Source organism: Schistocerca americana, chromosome 2 (assembly GCF_021461395.2).
Source record: "Schistocerca americana isolate TAMUIC-IGC-003095 chromosome 2, iqSchAmer2.1, whole genome shotgun sequence".
Taxonomy (NCBI): domain Eukaryota; kingdom Metazoa; phylum Arthropoda; class Insecta; order Orthoptera; family Acrididae; genus Schistocerca; species Schistocerca americana.
The window spans coordinates 134,014,369-134,033,145 of record NC_060120.1 but is presented as its reverse complement, the minus strand read 5'-3'; the positions used below and the strand labels follow the sequence as shown (position 1 = coordinate 134,033,145).

Here is an 18,777-nt window from a genome sequence, read left to right as displayed (position 1 = left end):
CTGGTTTTGGACGTCGACAACGATCCTTTGCTCTGGATGACTTAAGCAGAATCGCTGTTGAAGAGTGGAACACAAGGGCTGGCTTCAGGATCCTATCGGTGGTATGCCGCGACTGGTTCATCCGAACAAAGGCGCATTCCACCAAGTCCTGACGTTGCTCAGCAGCGCTGTGAAAAATAGCTCATGGGGAACATGATTTTATCGCTACTCAATTCATTTTTAAAAAATGTGGATACATTTCAGATGAATATATACGCTTGGCTCAGAGAAAATTTTCGTTTTCTGGACCAAGAATTTCGGAACAAAGTTGTCATGAAAAACATTTCTTGATGTGTTTAGTTGCCGGTGGGAGTTTCTCTGGAGCAAAAAATTCTCTGGCTTGTTTATCACCCGATGAGTGTCGGATGAGATTACAGCGACAAAAGGGATTTTGCGTTCTTTGTTTCAACAGGTGCAATTATGAGTGATTTTCATCGACAGTACAGCACCGAACCTCTTCACTTCCTGAATGATGGATCAGCTGCAAGGGGCGTCATTCGATTTTTTTTTTTTGGGGGAGGGGGAGGGGAGGGGGTGGTGGTGGGCGAAGGGGAGCAGGGGATGGGTTGTGAAAGATTCCGCCGATGTGCCTCCACTTCTAACAACTTTGAACGACACTTTAAACATGGCTGACAGCACCAACCGAATATAAATTTTCAATACCTGAAGTATACCGCCAACCGGTTGGATAAGTTTGTCGTAAAAACCTTGATCAGTTTTCAGTACCAGTAAGAGTATCTTATTCAGAATGAATTTTTCCCTTGTAAAATCCGACAGCTCTTTTGAAAACAAAAGTCTTTGCGTAAGTTAAAATTAATCCAAAGTTTTTATCTTCATTCTTGTCGAACCTGGCGAATCTTTTTAAAACACCCTGTATTGCTGATGCCCCAGGGGACTTCGTCGGATGACGTCGCTGAAATTTCTTACAACTTTGACGGAGCACCTGTTTCAAAACATAGGGAGATCCTATAGGCAAAATGACGGGTAATTGCTCAGCCGAAAAATTACAAAGCTTCACTAACAGCATTCGTCGTACCCCTGAGAAACTCAGTAACAATAGTACCGACAATCTGTCTTTCTCCATGTCATAATTACTCATTATGTGGATACCTGTAACGAACATACAGCAGAAGTAGTGGTTCTTGCTACAGAGCGGCTTGAATAGGTAAGCAAATTAGAGAGACAATAACATGAAGACTTGCAAAAATAAGAAAACAGTTTCTTAATAATGCAAATATTTTAAGATCTGACATAGATTGCAGTGTTAAGAAGTCTTTTTTGAAAATAAGTGACTGGATTGTAACCTCGTACGCGGTGAAACGTGCACAATAGGCAGTTCAGAACAATAAGCAGTTCAGACAAGAAGGGAACAGAAGCTTTAGAAATGTGGTGTCACAGACTAATGCTGAGGATTGCTCATGAACAGAAGTGGGTACGAAAGAGGGTTATGGTAAAAATTGACTTAAAGAAGGGCTTGGCTGATAAGACACATCTTCCTATTATCGAGAAAGTGTGGAGCATAAAAACTGTAGAAACCGTAGTAAGCATTCTCTAATGTAAACAGGTTGCAGTAGTTATACAGAAATGAGGGGGCTTCCATAGGACAATTTCGCACTCGGAGCTGCATAAAATTAGTCTTTCGACTGAAGACTACGTCAACAAAAAGCACTGCAAGGAACGGCCAAACATGGAGTATGAAATATACAGATTAATAATGATGTTCCCTCTAACACATACGCACTTGCGGGCATACTACAAACGTTCAATGAATATGAGGCAGTACGAGAATGAAAGAAATGAAATGAATGAACGGGAAAAAATGCTTTGTGCATTCAAAGTTCCGCCATAACTCGTTTGGGTAATATCGATAAGCACTGTAACATTCGCTGTCGACGACAGGGAAGATCCGGTTGCAACATCTATGTGTACGTTTTGGGAGCATTGAAATAGAAGTCAGAAAGCTATTTAATATCTGTTGAATAATGGAAATATCGATTTATACGAGTCCAGTTTCACAGTCACGTCAGTAAGAATTCTGGATGTCGTAGGAGTAACTCTACATCCGTTCAATCAATAATGTTTAATAGGAGAATACAGCTCACAGTGATTCTAGAACCAACCCATTTTGTATAAGCATCTTTGTCACAGAGTAAAATTGATGAAGGTTTAAATTAATTTTAATCGCTTACGCGAGACATCCTCAGTACAACGAATGTTCGTCCCCAATCCCCTCCAAACGATCCAGAAGCATTTGTATTTCTGCTTGTAAATTCCCTGGGAACGTATTACCCTAGAGGAGCATTAACTCCTTACGATACAGTGGGATTTGCAGGAGTCGTGTTTGTAAGCCGGAAAATCCCTGGACCGTTTCTTATGTCGCTGCGACACACATTTACTTCCAATCGAGCATCCCTCTCTTCCACAGGAACAATAACGTCTGTACCTTGAAACTGCTCATTCTCTGTATGACAACTCAGAAGAGCGGCTAACTACAGTTGTACTTTATTTTAGACCATCATTTAAATTATACCTGAAAAAAGCAAGACGACATTTCATGTGAACTACTGTTTAACACGTCAGGGTCATGGTGATTTGGTAATTGTTCTAATGCTTATCTGAAAGCTTCGTCACAAAAATGTCATTTTTATCTGTTTCCTCTTTTCCATTCCAGAGCATAAGAGCGAAGACCATTTGCTAAGACAAAAATTATAATATTTCAAGAATCTTCACCAATATTTGAATATGAAATTTCGTATTTAAAAATTTTTAAGTTTCAAGATATTCAAAAATTTTGAAAAAGGAAGTAGCAAATGAAGAGACAAGGTAAGAAAAAACAAAAAAGGTTGGAGAAGGGAAGAGAGGAAATAGTTTTCGGAAGCTGTATGAATGAAGTATACAATGCTTCATATCTAGCTCGACTTTTTAATAGACTTATCAGAATGTCTGCCTGCTGCACGAATGTTCCTGTATTATACGTAGGGATTTTTCATTGTCCAGTGGCTTCGAATGGAATCAACTCTCGCGTGACTAACCGAGGAACTACATAAAATACTTGCTTCCTCTAGCGCTACGTAAAATTCGCAAACTTCCACTATAGTTATTCCATAACACAAACGCAACGTAGTACTGAGTACTGAGTTAACCAACCAAAACGTCCGAGGTACATATAGTATGCGGCCGCGAACTCAGCTTCAGTCCACCACTAGTCGCAATAAAGGGTGAAACTTTGACAATGCCAGCCACTCGTACTGACGAAACGTCAGAACAATCATCAGACGAACGTCGGCCGAAGAACCCAAGACAGAAGCCTACAGGCAGTTTGTTAGAGCATGCATTGCCATCCGTGGACACACCCCCTATTAAGAACCACGTCTCGCCCTTTGTAACGTCCAGGAAAAACCACGAATCGCAGTGACTTCAGCGTAATCATTGTGTTTGAATAAAAGTATCATCTCTGTTCGTCTCATTGCGCATTTCTTTCATTTACCTTCTGCACTATGCTGTAACAGCTCTTTCAATGTATGACCCAATTTCCATAGAGCTACGTTACTTTGCAGTGACAGATCATCCGAAAGTTACTTTCGTCCTTATGTTTCGCACACTTGGGGTAGCCATCATTGAGTTTCTGTCGTGTTTTCAAACTTGCTCAATGGAATTTTTTCATTCGTTGAAGGAGTTTTTCTGCGTTACAGTCAAATACTAGAATGTCATCAGGAATTCGTATTCGATTAAGATATACTCCATTAATCCGTATTGTATCTTGTTTTCCCAGTTTACGAATCTGTCGCTTCATGTTGGGCAATCGAAACGACATGTTTATTCTTAACATATTAATTAAGAAGAAAAAGAGTAGAAGGAAACCTGATAATATGTGAATGGGACTATAAATACGGCTGACTGTGAAATATGGGATATGACGGACAAAAATCGCTTTAACGCTTTTTTGTGATCATAGCTCACAAATATACAGAGTTAAAATAAACACGAAGCCAGAAAGAAAGTTATGACGTATTAAGAGCCGTGAGATTTATCATATTACCACGAACGACTTCGACAAGGCAACTGTTAAAGTTAAGATAATAGTTTCAAGTAAATACTAATAGGAAGATGATAGACTACGCTAAACCAAATAAAAATATCCGGAAATATCTCCGAGAGGATATGAGGCGATATGATGAAAATTTGATAAAACAAACAAGTGGAAACAACTAGAGAATGAAAGACAGAAACTTACTTGGTATAGCCATCACATTTCACGAGTTAAGGTAGCAAATGTTGCATAAACATATACAAATTTGATTAAGTAACACGTCCAGTAACGAAGGCATTTCTAGGAACTTTTCCGGCCCCTCGACCACTGTCAAATGGTTAGTTCTTGTCACAAAATGCCTCCTATTGTGATAAGTAATTTACCTCTTGACGATGGCCGAATAACCGAAAAGCATCGTTTAAACAAATATAATTCCATGCTTCTAGAGAATACAACTGATAACAAGAATTGCAATTGCTCTCTCATGAGGAATATGACAAAAAAAATTTCGAACATTTCTTTATATGTACAAGTAATTAAAGAGGTAACCGAGTACCAATGCTAGTAGCATATACTTATAAAGCCATGGGAGGTATGAAGGAAGGAAAGGAGCCTTCAGAAGACAGAGTTTCAATAGAAATGATTAAAATTAAAGAAAAGTAGTAAGTAGAGAGCTTGTAAATTTATGTATCTCATGATGAGCATTAGACAGAGTAAAATGAAATTGCAGAACTTTCCACGAAGGCTGTTCACATTAATCCAAACGTTTCCAAGGTATTTTCGATTTTAAATCATTGCATAAAGAAAGCTCATGTGTGAAAAAAGCAGAAAACTCAAAAATAACAAAGGGCAAGTTTTTTTATAAGCTGTCTTATAAAATCAGTCACGTTTGACAAAGAACCAAACAAGGTGAAACAATGATTCTCAAAACATCAAAGTAAAGCTCTCAAGGAAAGTGAAATGTAGTGTCTATCTGACTTACGTTGACTTTCGACCGGAAGATTGAACAGAATGTTGCAAACACTACTCATGGTGAGATGAAGATAACTCAAACTTTGAAGGAGAATAATTTTTATTCGAATTTGTTGATGAAAGTCACTGGTCTAGAATTCTATTAATTTTCAGCACAAAAATCCTTTTCCATAAGAAATAAATGTTGCTGATGTGGTCTTCAGTTCTGAGACTGGTTTGTTGCAGCTCTCCATGCTACTCTAGCATGTGCAAGACTGCTCATCTCTGAATAACTACCTCAACCTAAATCCAATGGAACCTGCTTACTGTATTCTTCCCTTGGTCTCCCCCTAAAATTCCCCCTCCCCCATCGCCACGTATTTCCCTCCACTAAAAGATTGTTGGCTTCTTAATGCCTTAAGCTATGTTTTATCAACCGATCCTCTCTTTTTGTCAAGCTGTGTAATACATTCCATTTCTCGTAATTCAATTCAACTCATTTTCAATAGATATTCGATCTGCCTATCCAATCTTACAACATTCTTCTGTAGCGAAACATTTCAAAACTGTCTACTGTCTTCTTGTGTGAAATGCTTATGGTTTCTGTACAAGACACACTCCAGACATATACCATACTTATATACTTCCTAACTCACAAATTTGTACTAGGTCTTTTTCAAAAATGCTTTTCTTGCTATAGTCAGTTTGCATTTTATAACATCTCTACTTCAGCCATCATCAGTTAGTTAGCTGCACAAATAGCAGAACTCATTAACAATTTCTAATGTACCACTTTCTAATCTAACTCTCTCAAAACATCCTGATTTAATTCGACAACATTCCACTATCTTCATTTTACTTTCCTTGATGTTCATCTTATAACTTATTTCCAATACACTATCCATTCCGTTCAACTGCTGTAGGAAGTCCTTTTCCTCCTCTGACAGAATTACAATGTCTTCACCAAACTCTTAATGTACTTATTTCTTCTCCATGAACTTTAATTCCCTTTATAAATTTCTCAACGGTTTCCTTCACTGCTTGCTGAGTTTTGCAAATTCAATAACATTCGGCGTATTCTGCCTCTCTCCCCTTTTTAACCACTGCTTGCCTTTCCCGTCCTTCGACTCATAACTGCAATCTGGTTTTTGTACGAGATGTTAAAACAAGGTCTTATCGATCGCGAAATCGAAGCGACACTGAAGATAAAGCTTTTCATAGGTGTGTTGGACAATGTCTCCAGCAGGTCCGTCGCATTTCTCAGTTCTGAGTACACAGTGAGCACGTAATCATATCTAGAAAATAATGTCTCTCGACGAGTATGAGTGCCTGTGAGAGATATCACCTGAGTTCATACAGACCACACAACGTAACTGTCATCCATTTCCTACTTCATGACAATTGTCGTCAGCGCTCGGCAGGGGCAATGATGACGCTCCTGCCTCCCTCTGACTTCCATCTCTGTTGACATAAACCGCTGGCTATGAAGACAACATTTGGGCACAGACAACGAGCTGCAGATCAGCGAAGAGAATTGGTCGAAAACACAGGCGATTGCTTTCAATGGTAAGGGTACTGGAAATGTCTCAGTCGGAGCGGCGACTGTGTAGAGAAGTAGCCTGAAGGTGCAGCTAACTACTGAAAATAAGACATTTTTTGATTGTCACTATGGTTTCCATCTCTCGAGCGACAGGACCTTACTCTCCGAATAGCACTCATAAACTTTCGTTGCCTGTTTTTGTCCCACCTACCTTCTTAACGTTCAAGAGCGTATTCGAATCGACTTTATCAAAAGCTTCCTCTAAATCTAGAAATGCTATAAGCGTACGTTTCCCTTTCCTTAACCTATGTTCTAACTCGGAGGGTCAGTATTGCCTCTCTACATCTACATCTACATCCATACTCCGCAAGCCACCTGACGGCGTGTGGGGGAGGGTACCTTGAGTACCTCTATAGGTTCTCCCTTCTATTCCAGTCTCATGTTGTTCGTGGAAAGAAAGATTGTCGGTATGCCTCTGTGTGGGCTCTAATCTGATTTTATCCTCATGGCCTCTTCGCGAGATATATGTAGGAGGGAGCAATATACCGCTTGACTCCTCGGTGAAGGTATGTTCTCGAAACTTCGACAAAAGCCCGTACCGAGCTACTGAGCGTCTCTCTTGCAGAGTCTTCCACTGGAGTTTATCTATCATTTCCGTAACGCTTTCGCGATTACTAAATGCTCCTGCAACAAAGCGCGCTGCTCTCCATTGGATCTTCCCTATCTCTTCTATCACCCCTATCTGGTACGGATCCCACACCAGTGAGCAGTATTCAAGCAGTGAGCGAACAAGTATACTGTAACCTACTTCCTTTGTTTTCGGACTGCATTTCCTTAGGATTCGTGTTCCTACAGTTCTTCCGAATTCAAATTGATATTCCCCGAGGTAGGCTTCTACTCCTTTTTTCGCTCTATATGAATGTTTAATTAATTAATATACTGTTGTGCAATTTCCAAGAATAAGAATGTATTCAACTTTTATCAGTGTTCTCATATTGTCCTGCAGTCAAGTATTGGGGCAAGCTGACATTTCTGCATTTGATTTAAGAATTGGCAAAAGAATTCCGAATATATTGAAACAAAAATTAGTGTAAGTAAGTGCAATAGAACAAGAGGCATTTTTTAATATGTGCAAATAAGATCAAAGTATTCCCAAAAAATAATTTATTTTTAAAGGAAGGTTATGTAGACTGAAGCGAAGAATAAATATTTGAACCAAGGGCGGGATTTGAACCTGGGTCTCCTTCTCACTAAGCACAGGCGCCAGCCACTACGCCACCCTGACTGCACAGACTACGCTAGTTTGCCTCCCTCCTGAATCCAAATTCCCATTCTTCACTTCAGTCTGAATATATACATCATAGATGTTTGATGTCTGGAAAAGTCTCTGGAACCATACAGTTTCATTTGAAAAGAAGGTTAAACGGTAACCTAATCAACTTGCCCAGATATCCCTACTGCAGTTGTATGAAAGACGGGCAAGATGGGTGACAAGTAGGCTGTATGACTCGCTGGTACGGTACCTGCTGAGCAGCGAGATAGCCGACTTACCGAGGGTGGTGGAGATCTTGCGCACGGCGGTGAGGGAGAAGGAGCCGGAGGCGAGCATCCGGTCGGCCATCCAGGAGAAGACCAGCGCGGCCAGGAAGCGGCTCACGTTGGGCAGCCCGGACACCAACCCGTTCTGCCGGCACACCACACAGCACAGTTACACCACGTGTACCATTCCACTAGCAGTAGTCCGCTATCGACTCAGCGTGCCATAACCAAAGTAAAACAGCAGTGATTTGACGTGGTCACAAAGAGAGAGATCTCTAAATCTACGTAAAAAAAGCTTCCAAAATAGAAACTTTACTGTCCAGATTACAGCTGATAAATATCTTGATTAGTAATTTGAGCAGTTATATTGCCACCTTCAGATCATTGGATACATGAAACTTCCTGACAGATTAAAACTGTGTGCCAAACCAAGACTTGAACTCGGCAACTTTGCCTTTCGCGGGTAAGCGCTCTGCCAACTGAGCTACCCAAGCACGACTCACGCCCGTCTCCTGCAAATGTTCGCAGGAGAGCTTCTGTGAAATTTGGAAGGTAGCAGACGAGGTACTGGCAGGAGTAAAGCTGTGAGGAGGGGGCGTGAGTCTTGCTTGGGTAGCTCAGTTGGTAGAGTGGTTGACCGCGAAAGGCAAAATTCCCGAGTTCGAGTCTCGGTCCGGCACACAGTTTTAATCTGCCAGGAAGTTTCATATCAGCGCACATTCCGCTGCAGAGTGAAAATCTCATTCTGGAAATACGTGATTTATAAAGCCCCTACGTATGGCACAATGCCGTATGGCCATTGAAAACATGGAAGTAATCTCGCAGAAAAGACATTCCCATACAACAATAACAAGTAAACCTATCAAAGTGATACACTTCGATTTCGATCGGCTTTGAATATGTTGTAGTGTAGAGAAAGATAAGACAGACGTACATTCTACTAAACACCTTTTATCATCCAAAAACATTTTCTCAGTGCAGATCCTTCAACTTTTAGTGGAAATGCAATGCTCTTTTTGTAAGATCACTGTTTCTGCAATGTCTTTTAAATGTACCTTTTCTTTTTAACTTTTAGTTTCCTCCTGTTTCAATTGTTAAAAAAACGACGGAGATAAGTTTGTTTTATATAAGAACCTTCATTAAATTCTTCCTTCCACAAATTTTAAAATTATTGGTAATATTTCACTTTTTAATTTATTGTTTTCGTCTTTCTGTATGTCTAAACATTTTGGATGAAGATCGGGTTGATGTTATTGCTGATACCCACTCCCCCCCTTACCCACAAACATACAAACACACGCGGGTACACACAGCAGGTACACACATACACACACACACACACACACACACACACACACACACACACACACACACATACATACATACTCACACGTGGAGTGTGGGGAATGATAATATAATGTAGGAAGAAGACAGTAACAAGACGTCTTTTGCATTCTTCGTTTTGAAACGTCTCAGTAGAGTCGTTCCATAAGGCTATTGCCTCCTGGGACCTTGCGTCACCTTCTTTTGCACACCGCAGGCTTGCGATTTAGTTCTTCAACTACATTATGAGGACTTAGAAGAATGTATCAAACAAATTTTATGCCTTCATGACAGTAATACAAGCAACGTGTCTGATTGCATCAGCAATCCAACTGATTATGCTCTACATTTTATGTTCAAAACTGAATTCGAACATCAGCCTATAATTTACTTTCGTTATTTTACTGTATTCGTGTATGAATATGAACGAATATGTATTTTTATGTATATTTCGGGATTTGTTGGGTAGTAGCAGCCGTGCGGAGTGTCGTCTACTCGGAGGAGAAGAGAAGTTGCTGTCCTCTGCTTTGCGTACAGGATGGCCAACCGAGAGTCCCTCTTACCTAACAGAGAGTTCTATCGTTTACGTACAGGGTTTACTTATTGTTTGGTTAGTGGTGGAAACGCCCCTCTGGTCAGTTCTGTCCGAATAATCTGGGGTAGCTGGGGGCTTTGTTGAGAACAGCAATCTTAGTCTGGTCTCCGGTGAGTACGATCATAGGATTAAGTAAACCTTTTGCTGAATTAGATTATCGTGTTATGCGTGCTTTTTAGTTGCTAAAGAAATCGTTGAAAATATTTAAGTTCCTGTAGCGCCATATTTTTTTTGTATTTTGAAGTGGAATATGTTTCTTTCGGAGTTTATCAGTGAAATTTCTCTTGCTCCTTCGGAACAGTGGGATGGAATAATCACCAGTAGGGGCGTTTAAGGTGAAACGGTAATAAAAATATCTCGTGAATATGTTGTGATTGAATGTATGTGCATGTGCACTTTTATTTTTCGGATTTTCCGCCCTTTCTGTATGACTTCTGTGTCTGGTCCATACTCGGGTTTGAACGTTAGGCGACGAGGCAGAGCCGTGTGTGCTACTCGTAGTTTGTAATCGTGTTTCTCGTCGTGTTTCTTGATAAGGTTCGAATTTCAATAGTGCACGTAGCTCGTTTGAACTTTCAGATTTGAGTGTTTTATGTGAATTTGTGAGAGCTTCCTTGTTCAGTCGAGAGTCACTGTACCGTAAAACCCTTCTCAGCATTCATTTTTGTAAGGTTAATTCTCTCACGCGTGACTCACGATCACTTAATCTTCTCGTGATTTTAATCAACTTTCCGCTATTATTGGTGTTTCTGTTTTCTTGGAAACGTTTCAGTTCGTTGAAATGTGTTTGATGAGCTGCCGCGTGGCCACGTGAAGAGGTCGGTTCTCGGTTGTCGGTCGCGATTTATTATGCTTCGATATTACTTTTGAAAACTATTCTGAACGGGTTAGACCTCTCTGTGGGTTCGTGCATGCATTTAGTTATGGTAAGTTGTGTCTTTATATGTTCTACTGTGTGAGTGTATGAGTGAATGTTTCCCCACTTTATCCTCTACTCCCTCACCCAAGTTACAGCATGAAGCGCTTTTTGTATTAATGCTTTACTGTTCAGGCACCAGGCGAGAATCTTAACCGAATATCCTCCACCCCCCCCCCCCCCCTCTCAATTTTAATCTGTTCTTTCAATGAGTCAACTTGTTTCGTGGAAGTTAACTTCCTGTGTCCTCTTTGCTCATTTATAATTGCTTAAGAGTCTTTCCCATTTTAAAAATTGTGGTTTCATGCTCCTCTTATATGTTACCTAAGAAGGAGTGTAACCAGGTAAATTTATGAGACCAGTACGTTCATCTGAAAAGGAATGAGTAATATTTCAAGCCCATGGCATATCAATTACGTTCATCAATTCAAAAATGGTTCAAATGGCTCTGAGCACTATGGGACTCAACTGTGGAGGTCATTAGTCCCCTAGAACTTAGAAATAGTTAAACCTAACTAACCTAAGGACATCACAAACATCCATGCCCGAGGCAGGATTCGAACCTGCGACCGTAGCGGTCTTCGGGTTCCAGACTGCAGCGCCTTTAACCGCACGGCCACTTCGGCCGGCGTTCATCAATTGTTCCAGTTAATTTAAATGAAATTATTATTTCCCATTGAATAAATTATTCAACTGATATTCCAGTTCGGTCATTCTTAATACTTACGAAGAGCTAGGGCTAGTGGTGAACCTATTTTATTATCACAGTTTTGTCTCTAATAGTGGCTTAACCATGCAAAAGTACGTATGTTTACGAATCTTGGGGAACAAAGGGAGCAAACAGAATTTTAGCAAGTGAAATTCAGCTGCAGTCGGACGGAGTAAGTTTAGTCCAGAGTCCGGCTCTGCATCTCCTACATGGTAAGAGCCTTACAGATCTTTCATTACACCATTGGCCTGCAAAGCCAACTGATCTCACAGTACATAAAATTAATTTGTTGAGCTTTGTGAAAGATTCCGTCCTCATGTCTCCTGTTCCAGCAGTTACCTAAACTTGTTGGATACCGCGTAGCAAAATCGGTGAATGCAGGACTAAAGACGTTCTCGCTAACAGTGGAACGAACTTGACTATCGGTTGGACGTTTGTCGTGCGTCTTGTAGACGGCACGTTTAACATTCGAGAAAACTTTGGTCCTAAATGCAACTGTAAGAAGTTGTCCAAGTTTATAGGTGCATACATTGTAAAAGATTTACCCATGTAAAATATGGTGAGTCTTTGCAAAATAACAGTTTTGTAGTCCTGTGCCTAAGTTAAAAATCCACCTCTTTTATCTTTATTCGTAGGAAGTCGGATGAATATTGTTGAATCATCCCGTACATTCTCAGGAGATGCGCCTTTGACGTCACAGACACTACAATAGAAAAGCCACGCGGTTAGAGGCGCCATGTCATGAATTACGTGGCCCTCCCGCCGAAGGTTCGAATCCTCCCTCAGGCATGAGTGCGTCTGTGTTGTTCTTAGCACAAGTTAGTTTAATAAGTGTGTAAGTCTACGGACCGATGACCTCAGCAGTTTTGGTCCATAGGAATTCACACACATTTGAATATTTTTTTACAATAGAAAATAACAAAAGATGAAACAATTATAAGTGCCCTGCTAAATTATACTATATCATATGCTTTAAGCTAATTGTCTAACAGGTTACATATGTTAACATCTATGACAAAAATCAGTGAAAAATGTATTGGTAGGTTCCATTTTCTAGAACAAGAATTTCGCTTGTGATGGTGACCCTTTCGAGCTCACACAAATTCTTGTCCTTATATCATAAAAATCCTACTTACTTAAATTTACAGAGTGACAATTATTGAAATATTTGAAAAAATAAACTACGGCGTGCACATACTTTATTCTACATGTAAACGTCACTACAGATTTTCGGATTTAGCTTAAGATACGTTAGATATGCCTGCCATCATTGGCGATGATGTGGCGCAGACGAACAGCGAAATTCTGCATCACCCCCTGAAGTGTAGGAACATCGATGCTGTCTATGACCTCCTGAATGGCTGTGTTCAGCTCAGCAATGGCTTTGGGGTTGTCTTTAAAATAGCCCCACAAAAAGGAGTCGCATGTGTTCAAATTCGGAGAATATGGCCCCCAATCGAGGCCCAAACCAGTGTCCTCTGGCTGTCCGAGAGCCAGAATACAGTCCCCAAAGTGCTCCTGCAAGGCATCAAACACTCTCCTACGTCGATCTGGTTGAGCTCTGTCTTGCATGAACCACATCTTGTCGAAAGAAGTGTCGCATTAGATAATGGGGATGAAATCATCTTCCAAAATCTTCACCTATCGGTCGGTGGTCATCGTGCCATCAAGGAATATCGCCCCGATTATTATTCCGTGACTGGACATTGCTCACCACACGGTCACCCGTTGAGGGCGAAGAGACATCTCGATCGCGAAATGAGGATTCTCGGTCCCCTCATGCGCCAATTTTGCTTACTGACGAACCTGTCCAAATGAAAGTGGGCTTCGTCACTAAGCCAAACCATACTAGTTCCTACCATGGCCCGCGGCCTACCGTGCAGTTTGAACGACCTACCGCAAACCGTTCAGATGTTATAGTGATTTTATTTCATACAGCTCAATAATTGCCACCCTGTATTTTGTGTATGTTTCACTGTTATTTAGAAGGCTAGCACTTTATACCGTTAGTGATGTAACATATGTCGACTGCAACAGTGACTCTGTGTTTGAAATCTTCCAAGATTTGTTTCAAAGGCAAGCACCTTGCTTTCGGGAGGCTTCACTATAATTTTGGTTACTGTCGAAGTGTAAATGATTTTCACTATACGCAGGCGATAGTTTACGCTACGATTCATTGTGATTTGCGTCGTAAAGCAAATTGACTCCAATATGCCACTATAAACTAAATTGACCTTACAACTGAACATCACCCGTCATTTAAAACATACAGACGCCACTTGAAGACACAAACAGCCGAAATGCACTTTGGGCTATACAATAATGATTTCGAATTATTATTTTATTCTCCACGTATTTACTCAAGAACTTCCACAGCTGTACTCATAAAAGTGAGTGTGGCCCTAGGCCATCGCGGACTATACCCCTGAAAAAGCTGGAAATCGGAGAATGAGTACAGCAATCAAACCTCCACCTGCAACATTAACTGGTACATCAACAATGCCATGGTCTCTAGCTCACATTTACGGAGTGAATCTCACTTTAGTCGTAGTCGTAGAATACAGCTCAGTTTGTACAGTTCCTGTTGCAATGTTTCCAGTGATAATTATTTCTTTCAGCAATGATCTCTGCAGAAATTCCCGTACATGTGGATACAGTAGCAGATTTCCGACTATTAGCACATTTGTGGCAGCTACACTGGCACAGTTTTTGCCGCAATATATAACTTTAGACATACTGGTATCTCAGCACACCACCTCAACGATCGCATACGCACCGACGGCTCAGACCCCTTCCAGAAACCATCAAACACAAGCATAAAATAAAATATAAACTCAGTTCGTTACAGATAAGCAAGAAAAGGAGATTCGGAAATAGCCTGTTTATATCAAGATATTAATATTATGTTTTCGGGACTGAGCATTTAGCTTGCAAATTTAAAGTGCTACAGAGACGTTATGATGAATGTAGATCAAAAAGACCGGAAGCAATCTCAAGAAAATATCTCTTCCCGCTTAGTATTATACTCAAAATTTGTATAATTTCTTATTAAATATCGTGTACGTTATGTTACAGACACACTGGAAGGATTCAGACAGAGACTTAGCAACCAGAGTTGAAATAGTAAGACATTTCCAGGGGCAGTTGTGGCTCTGACCACAATTTCTTGATTATGAACTGTAAATTAAAAGTGGAGAAATTGGAAAAAGGTAGGAAATTAATGAGATGGGGCCCGGGTATGTTGAAAGAACCCAAGGTTGTTGAGAGTTTGAGATGGAGCATTATACAACGGTTGACCTGAATAGGGGAAAGGAATACAGTAGCAGGCGAATGGGTAGCTTTAAGAGATGAAATAGTGAAGGCAGCGTCGGATCAAATGGGTATAAAGAGAAGGCGTATTAGGAATCCTTGAATAACACAAAAGATTTTGAATTCAACTGATGAAAGGAGAAAATTTTAATGTGCATCAAACGAAGAAGGTGAAAGGGACACAAATGTTTAAAAAATGAGACTAACAGGAAGTGCAATATTGCTAAGCAGGAACGGATAGGGGACAAATGTAGGGATTCATAACCATGTTCCACTAGGAGAAAGATAGATACCACCTTCAGGAAAATTAAACAGGCCTTTGTGGAAAAGAAAAGCAGTTGTACGAATATCAGCTCAGATGGTAAACCAGCCCTAAGCAAAGAAGGAAATACTGAAAGGTAGAAGGAATATGTAGCTGATCTATACAAGGGAGACGAGCTTGAAATCAATATTATAGAAAGGGAAATGGACGTAGATGAAGATGAGATATGAGATATCATACTTTGAGAAGAATTTGACAAAGCTTAAAGATTTGAGGCGAAGGAAGGCCCCGGGAGTTGACGATATTCCGTCAGAATTACTGGTAGCCTTGGAGGAGCGATTCATGACAAAACTTTCCCATCTAGTGCCCAAGATGTATGAGGCAAGTGAAATACTCTCAGACTTCAAGAAGAATGTAGTAATTACAATTCCAAGGAAAGCAGTTGCTGTCAGGAGTGAAAACTACCGAACAATCAGTTTAATAAGTCAAAGATGCAAAATACTACCACGAATTCTATACAGAAGAATGGAAAAACTGATAGAAGCAGACCTCGGTGAAGATCAGTTTGGATTCCGGAGAAATGCAGGAACACGCGAGGCAATACTGACCCTACGACATATCTTAGAAGATAGATTAAGAAAAGGCAAAGCTACATTTGTAGCATTTGCTGACTTTGAGCAAGCTTTTGACAATGGTGATTGGAACAGTCTCTTTGAAATTCTGAAGGTAGCAGGGGTAAAAAATAGGAAGTGAAATGCTATTTGCAACTTGTACAAAAACCAGAAGGAAGTTATAAGAGTCAAGGGCATGAAAGGGAAACAGTGGTTGAGAAGGGAGTGAGACAGGGTTGTTGCCAATCCCCGACGTTATTCAGTACGTACAAGCAGTAAAGGAAACCAAAGAATAACTTGATGCAGGAAATAAAGTTCAGGGAGAAGAACTAAAACTCTGAGGTTTCCCGATGGCGTTTTAATTCTGTCAGAGACAGCAAAGGCCTTAGAAGAGCAGCTGAACGGAATGGACAGAGGCTTGAAAGGAGGATAGAAGATGAAAATCAACAAAAGGAAAACATAAATAATGGAATGTACTCGAATTAATTCAGGTGATGCTAAGGCAATTAGATTAGGGAACGAGAAACTTAAATTAGTAGATGAGTTTCGCCATTTTGGCAGCAAAAAACTGATAGCTGAAGCAGAGAGGATATAAAATGTAGACTGTCAATGGCAAGAAAATCATTTCTGAAGGAGAGAGATTTGTTAACATCGAATATAGATTTAAGTGTTAGGAAGTCTTTTCTGAAGGTATTTGTCTTGAGTGTAGCCATGTATGGCAGTGAAATATGAACGATAAACAGTTTAGATAAAAAGTGAATAGAAGCTTTCGAAACAAGATGCTACAGAAGAGTGCTGAACGTTACATGGCTCGATCACGTAACTAATGAGGAGGTAGTGAGTAGAACAGAGGAGAGAAGGAACTTGTGGGAAAACTTGACCAAAAAAAAGGGATCGGTTGATAGGACATCTTCTGAGACATCACGAGATCACAAATTTGGTATTGGAGGGAAGTGTTCGTGGTAAAAGTCGTAGATGGAGACAAAGAGATGAATACAGTAAGCAGATTCGTAAAGTTACAGTAGTTATTCGGAGGTGAAGAAGGATAGCGAAAGACAGAGTAACATAAAGAGCTGCATCAAACCAGTCTTCGGACTAAAGATAACAACAACAACAACAACAACAACATGGTACACATCTCCTTTTTTCAATGTGAAGATTGGATGCAACAATCATCGAATTCCATTATCTTTTATAAAAGACAGTAACTACAAATCTCATAAAGTTTTAATTACAAAAATTCATTACAAGAAGCTGGTGTATTGGGTTGGCGCATAAGTTCGTAGCGTTTTTCCATATGTTTACTAAACACAACAGATACATACAACAGAGAATTTAGTCATCAATAATACATTCTGTATATCTACATCCGGATCCCGCTCCAGCTACTGCCAGGTCTGGGTGCTGACGAGTCCTCTCCATTTGGCTCAGTCCTCCCACCACTTTTCTTCCTCCACTTGCTGCCAGGTCACACCTCTCCTTTTCACAGATATTCTCGCTCCCGTTTTCCATCGTATTCTTGGACGCCCTCTAGGTCTTCTCCCATCCATCTTTGGCTCTTCCATTATTTTGGGGAATCTCTGTCCACACATCCTCTAACATGCCCGTACCATCTTAATCTGTATTTTCCTATTTCTTCTATCATACTTTCTTGTTTAAGGTCCTATCTGCTATTTACGTTCCTTATTCTGTCCATTCTTGTTTTTCCCTTAACTGCTCTGAGAAATTTCACTTCCCCTGCTTGCAATATGCTCCAGTCCCTTTCTGCCATTGCCCATGTTCTCTCCATAGGTGACACTAGGGAAGCAATAACTCTTATCCAAAAGGAGTGTTGCTTTTTCTGAAACTTCCTTATCCCAAATCAGGTGTTTTATTGTTTGGTAGAAATTGCCTCCCTTCTGTAACCTCCTATTAATTTCGTTGGTTATTCTTCCATCACTAGATATTTCACTCCCTAAATAAGTGAAACTGTCTACTACTTTGCGGGGTTCTCCATTCAAAGTATTATTTCCGTTGATCCCTTTGTCTCTTCCAAATACCATTTCTTCACTCTTATCTTTATTTACACTACTCGCCATTAAAATTGCTACACCAAGAACATAAGCAGATGATAAACGGGTATTCATTTGACAAATATAATATACTAGAACTGACATGTGATTACATTTTCACGCAATTTGGGTGCATAGATCCTGAGAAATCAGTACCCAGAACAACCACCTCTGGCCGTAATAACGGCCTTGATACGCCTGGGCATTGAGTCTAAGAGAGCTTGGATGGCGTGTACAGATACAGCTGTCCATACAGCTTCAACACGATACCACAGTTCATCAAGAGTAGTGACTGGCGTATTGTGACGAGCCAGTGGCTCGGCCACCATTCACCAGACGTTTTGAATTGGTGAGATATCTGGAGAATATGCTGGCCAGGGCAGCAGTCGAACAGTTTCTGTATCCAGAAAGACCCGTACAGGACTTGCAATATGCATTATCCTGCTGAAATGTAGGGTTGCGCAGGGATCGAATGAAGGGTAAAGCCACGGGTCGTAACACATCTGAAATGTAACGTCCACTGTTCAAAGTGCCGGCAATGCGAACACGGGGTGACCGAGTCGTGTAACCAATGGCACCCCATACCATCACCCTGGGTGATACGCCAGTATGGCGATGACGAATATACGCGTCCAATGTGCGTTCACCGCGATGTCGCCAAACACGGATGCGACCATCATGATACGGTAAACAGAACCTGGATTCATCCGAAAAAATGACGTTTTTCCATTCATGCACCCAGGTTCGTCGTTGGGTAGACCACCGCAGGCGCTCGTGTCTGTGATACAGCATCATGGGTAACCGCAGCCATGGTCTCCGAGCTGATAGTCCATGCTGCTGCAAACGTCGTCGAACTGTTCGTGCAGATGGTTGTTGTCTTTCGAACGTCCCTATCTGTTGAC

At 40.7% G+C, this 18,777-nt stretch overlaps 1 protein-coding gene across 1 annotated transcript in view; it reads right to left on the bottom strand.

Moving 5' to 3' along the window:
* LOC124593824 (sialin-like) overlaps positions 1-18,777 on the bottom strand; it is a 538,743-nt gene that overhangs the window by 51,949 nt on the left and 468,017 nt on the right. Inside the window, exon 9 of the mRNA XM_047132173.1 lies at positions 8,112-8,244. Within this exon, the coding sequence (XP_046988129.1) occupies positions 8,112-8,244 (133 nt within the window). The remainder of the gene's footprint in view (positions 1-8,111; positions 8,245-18,777) is intronic.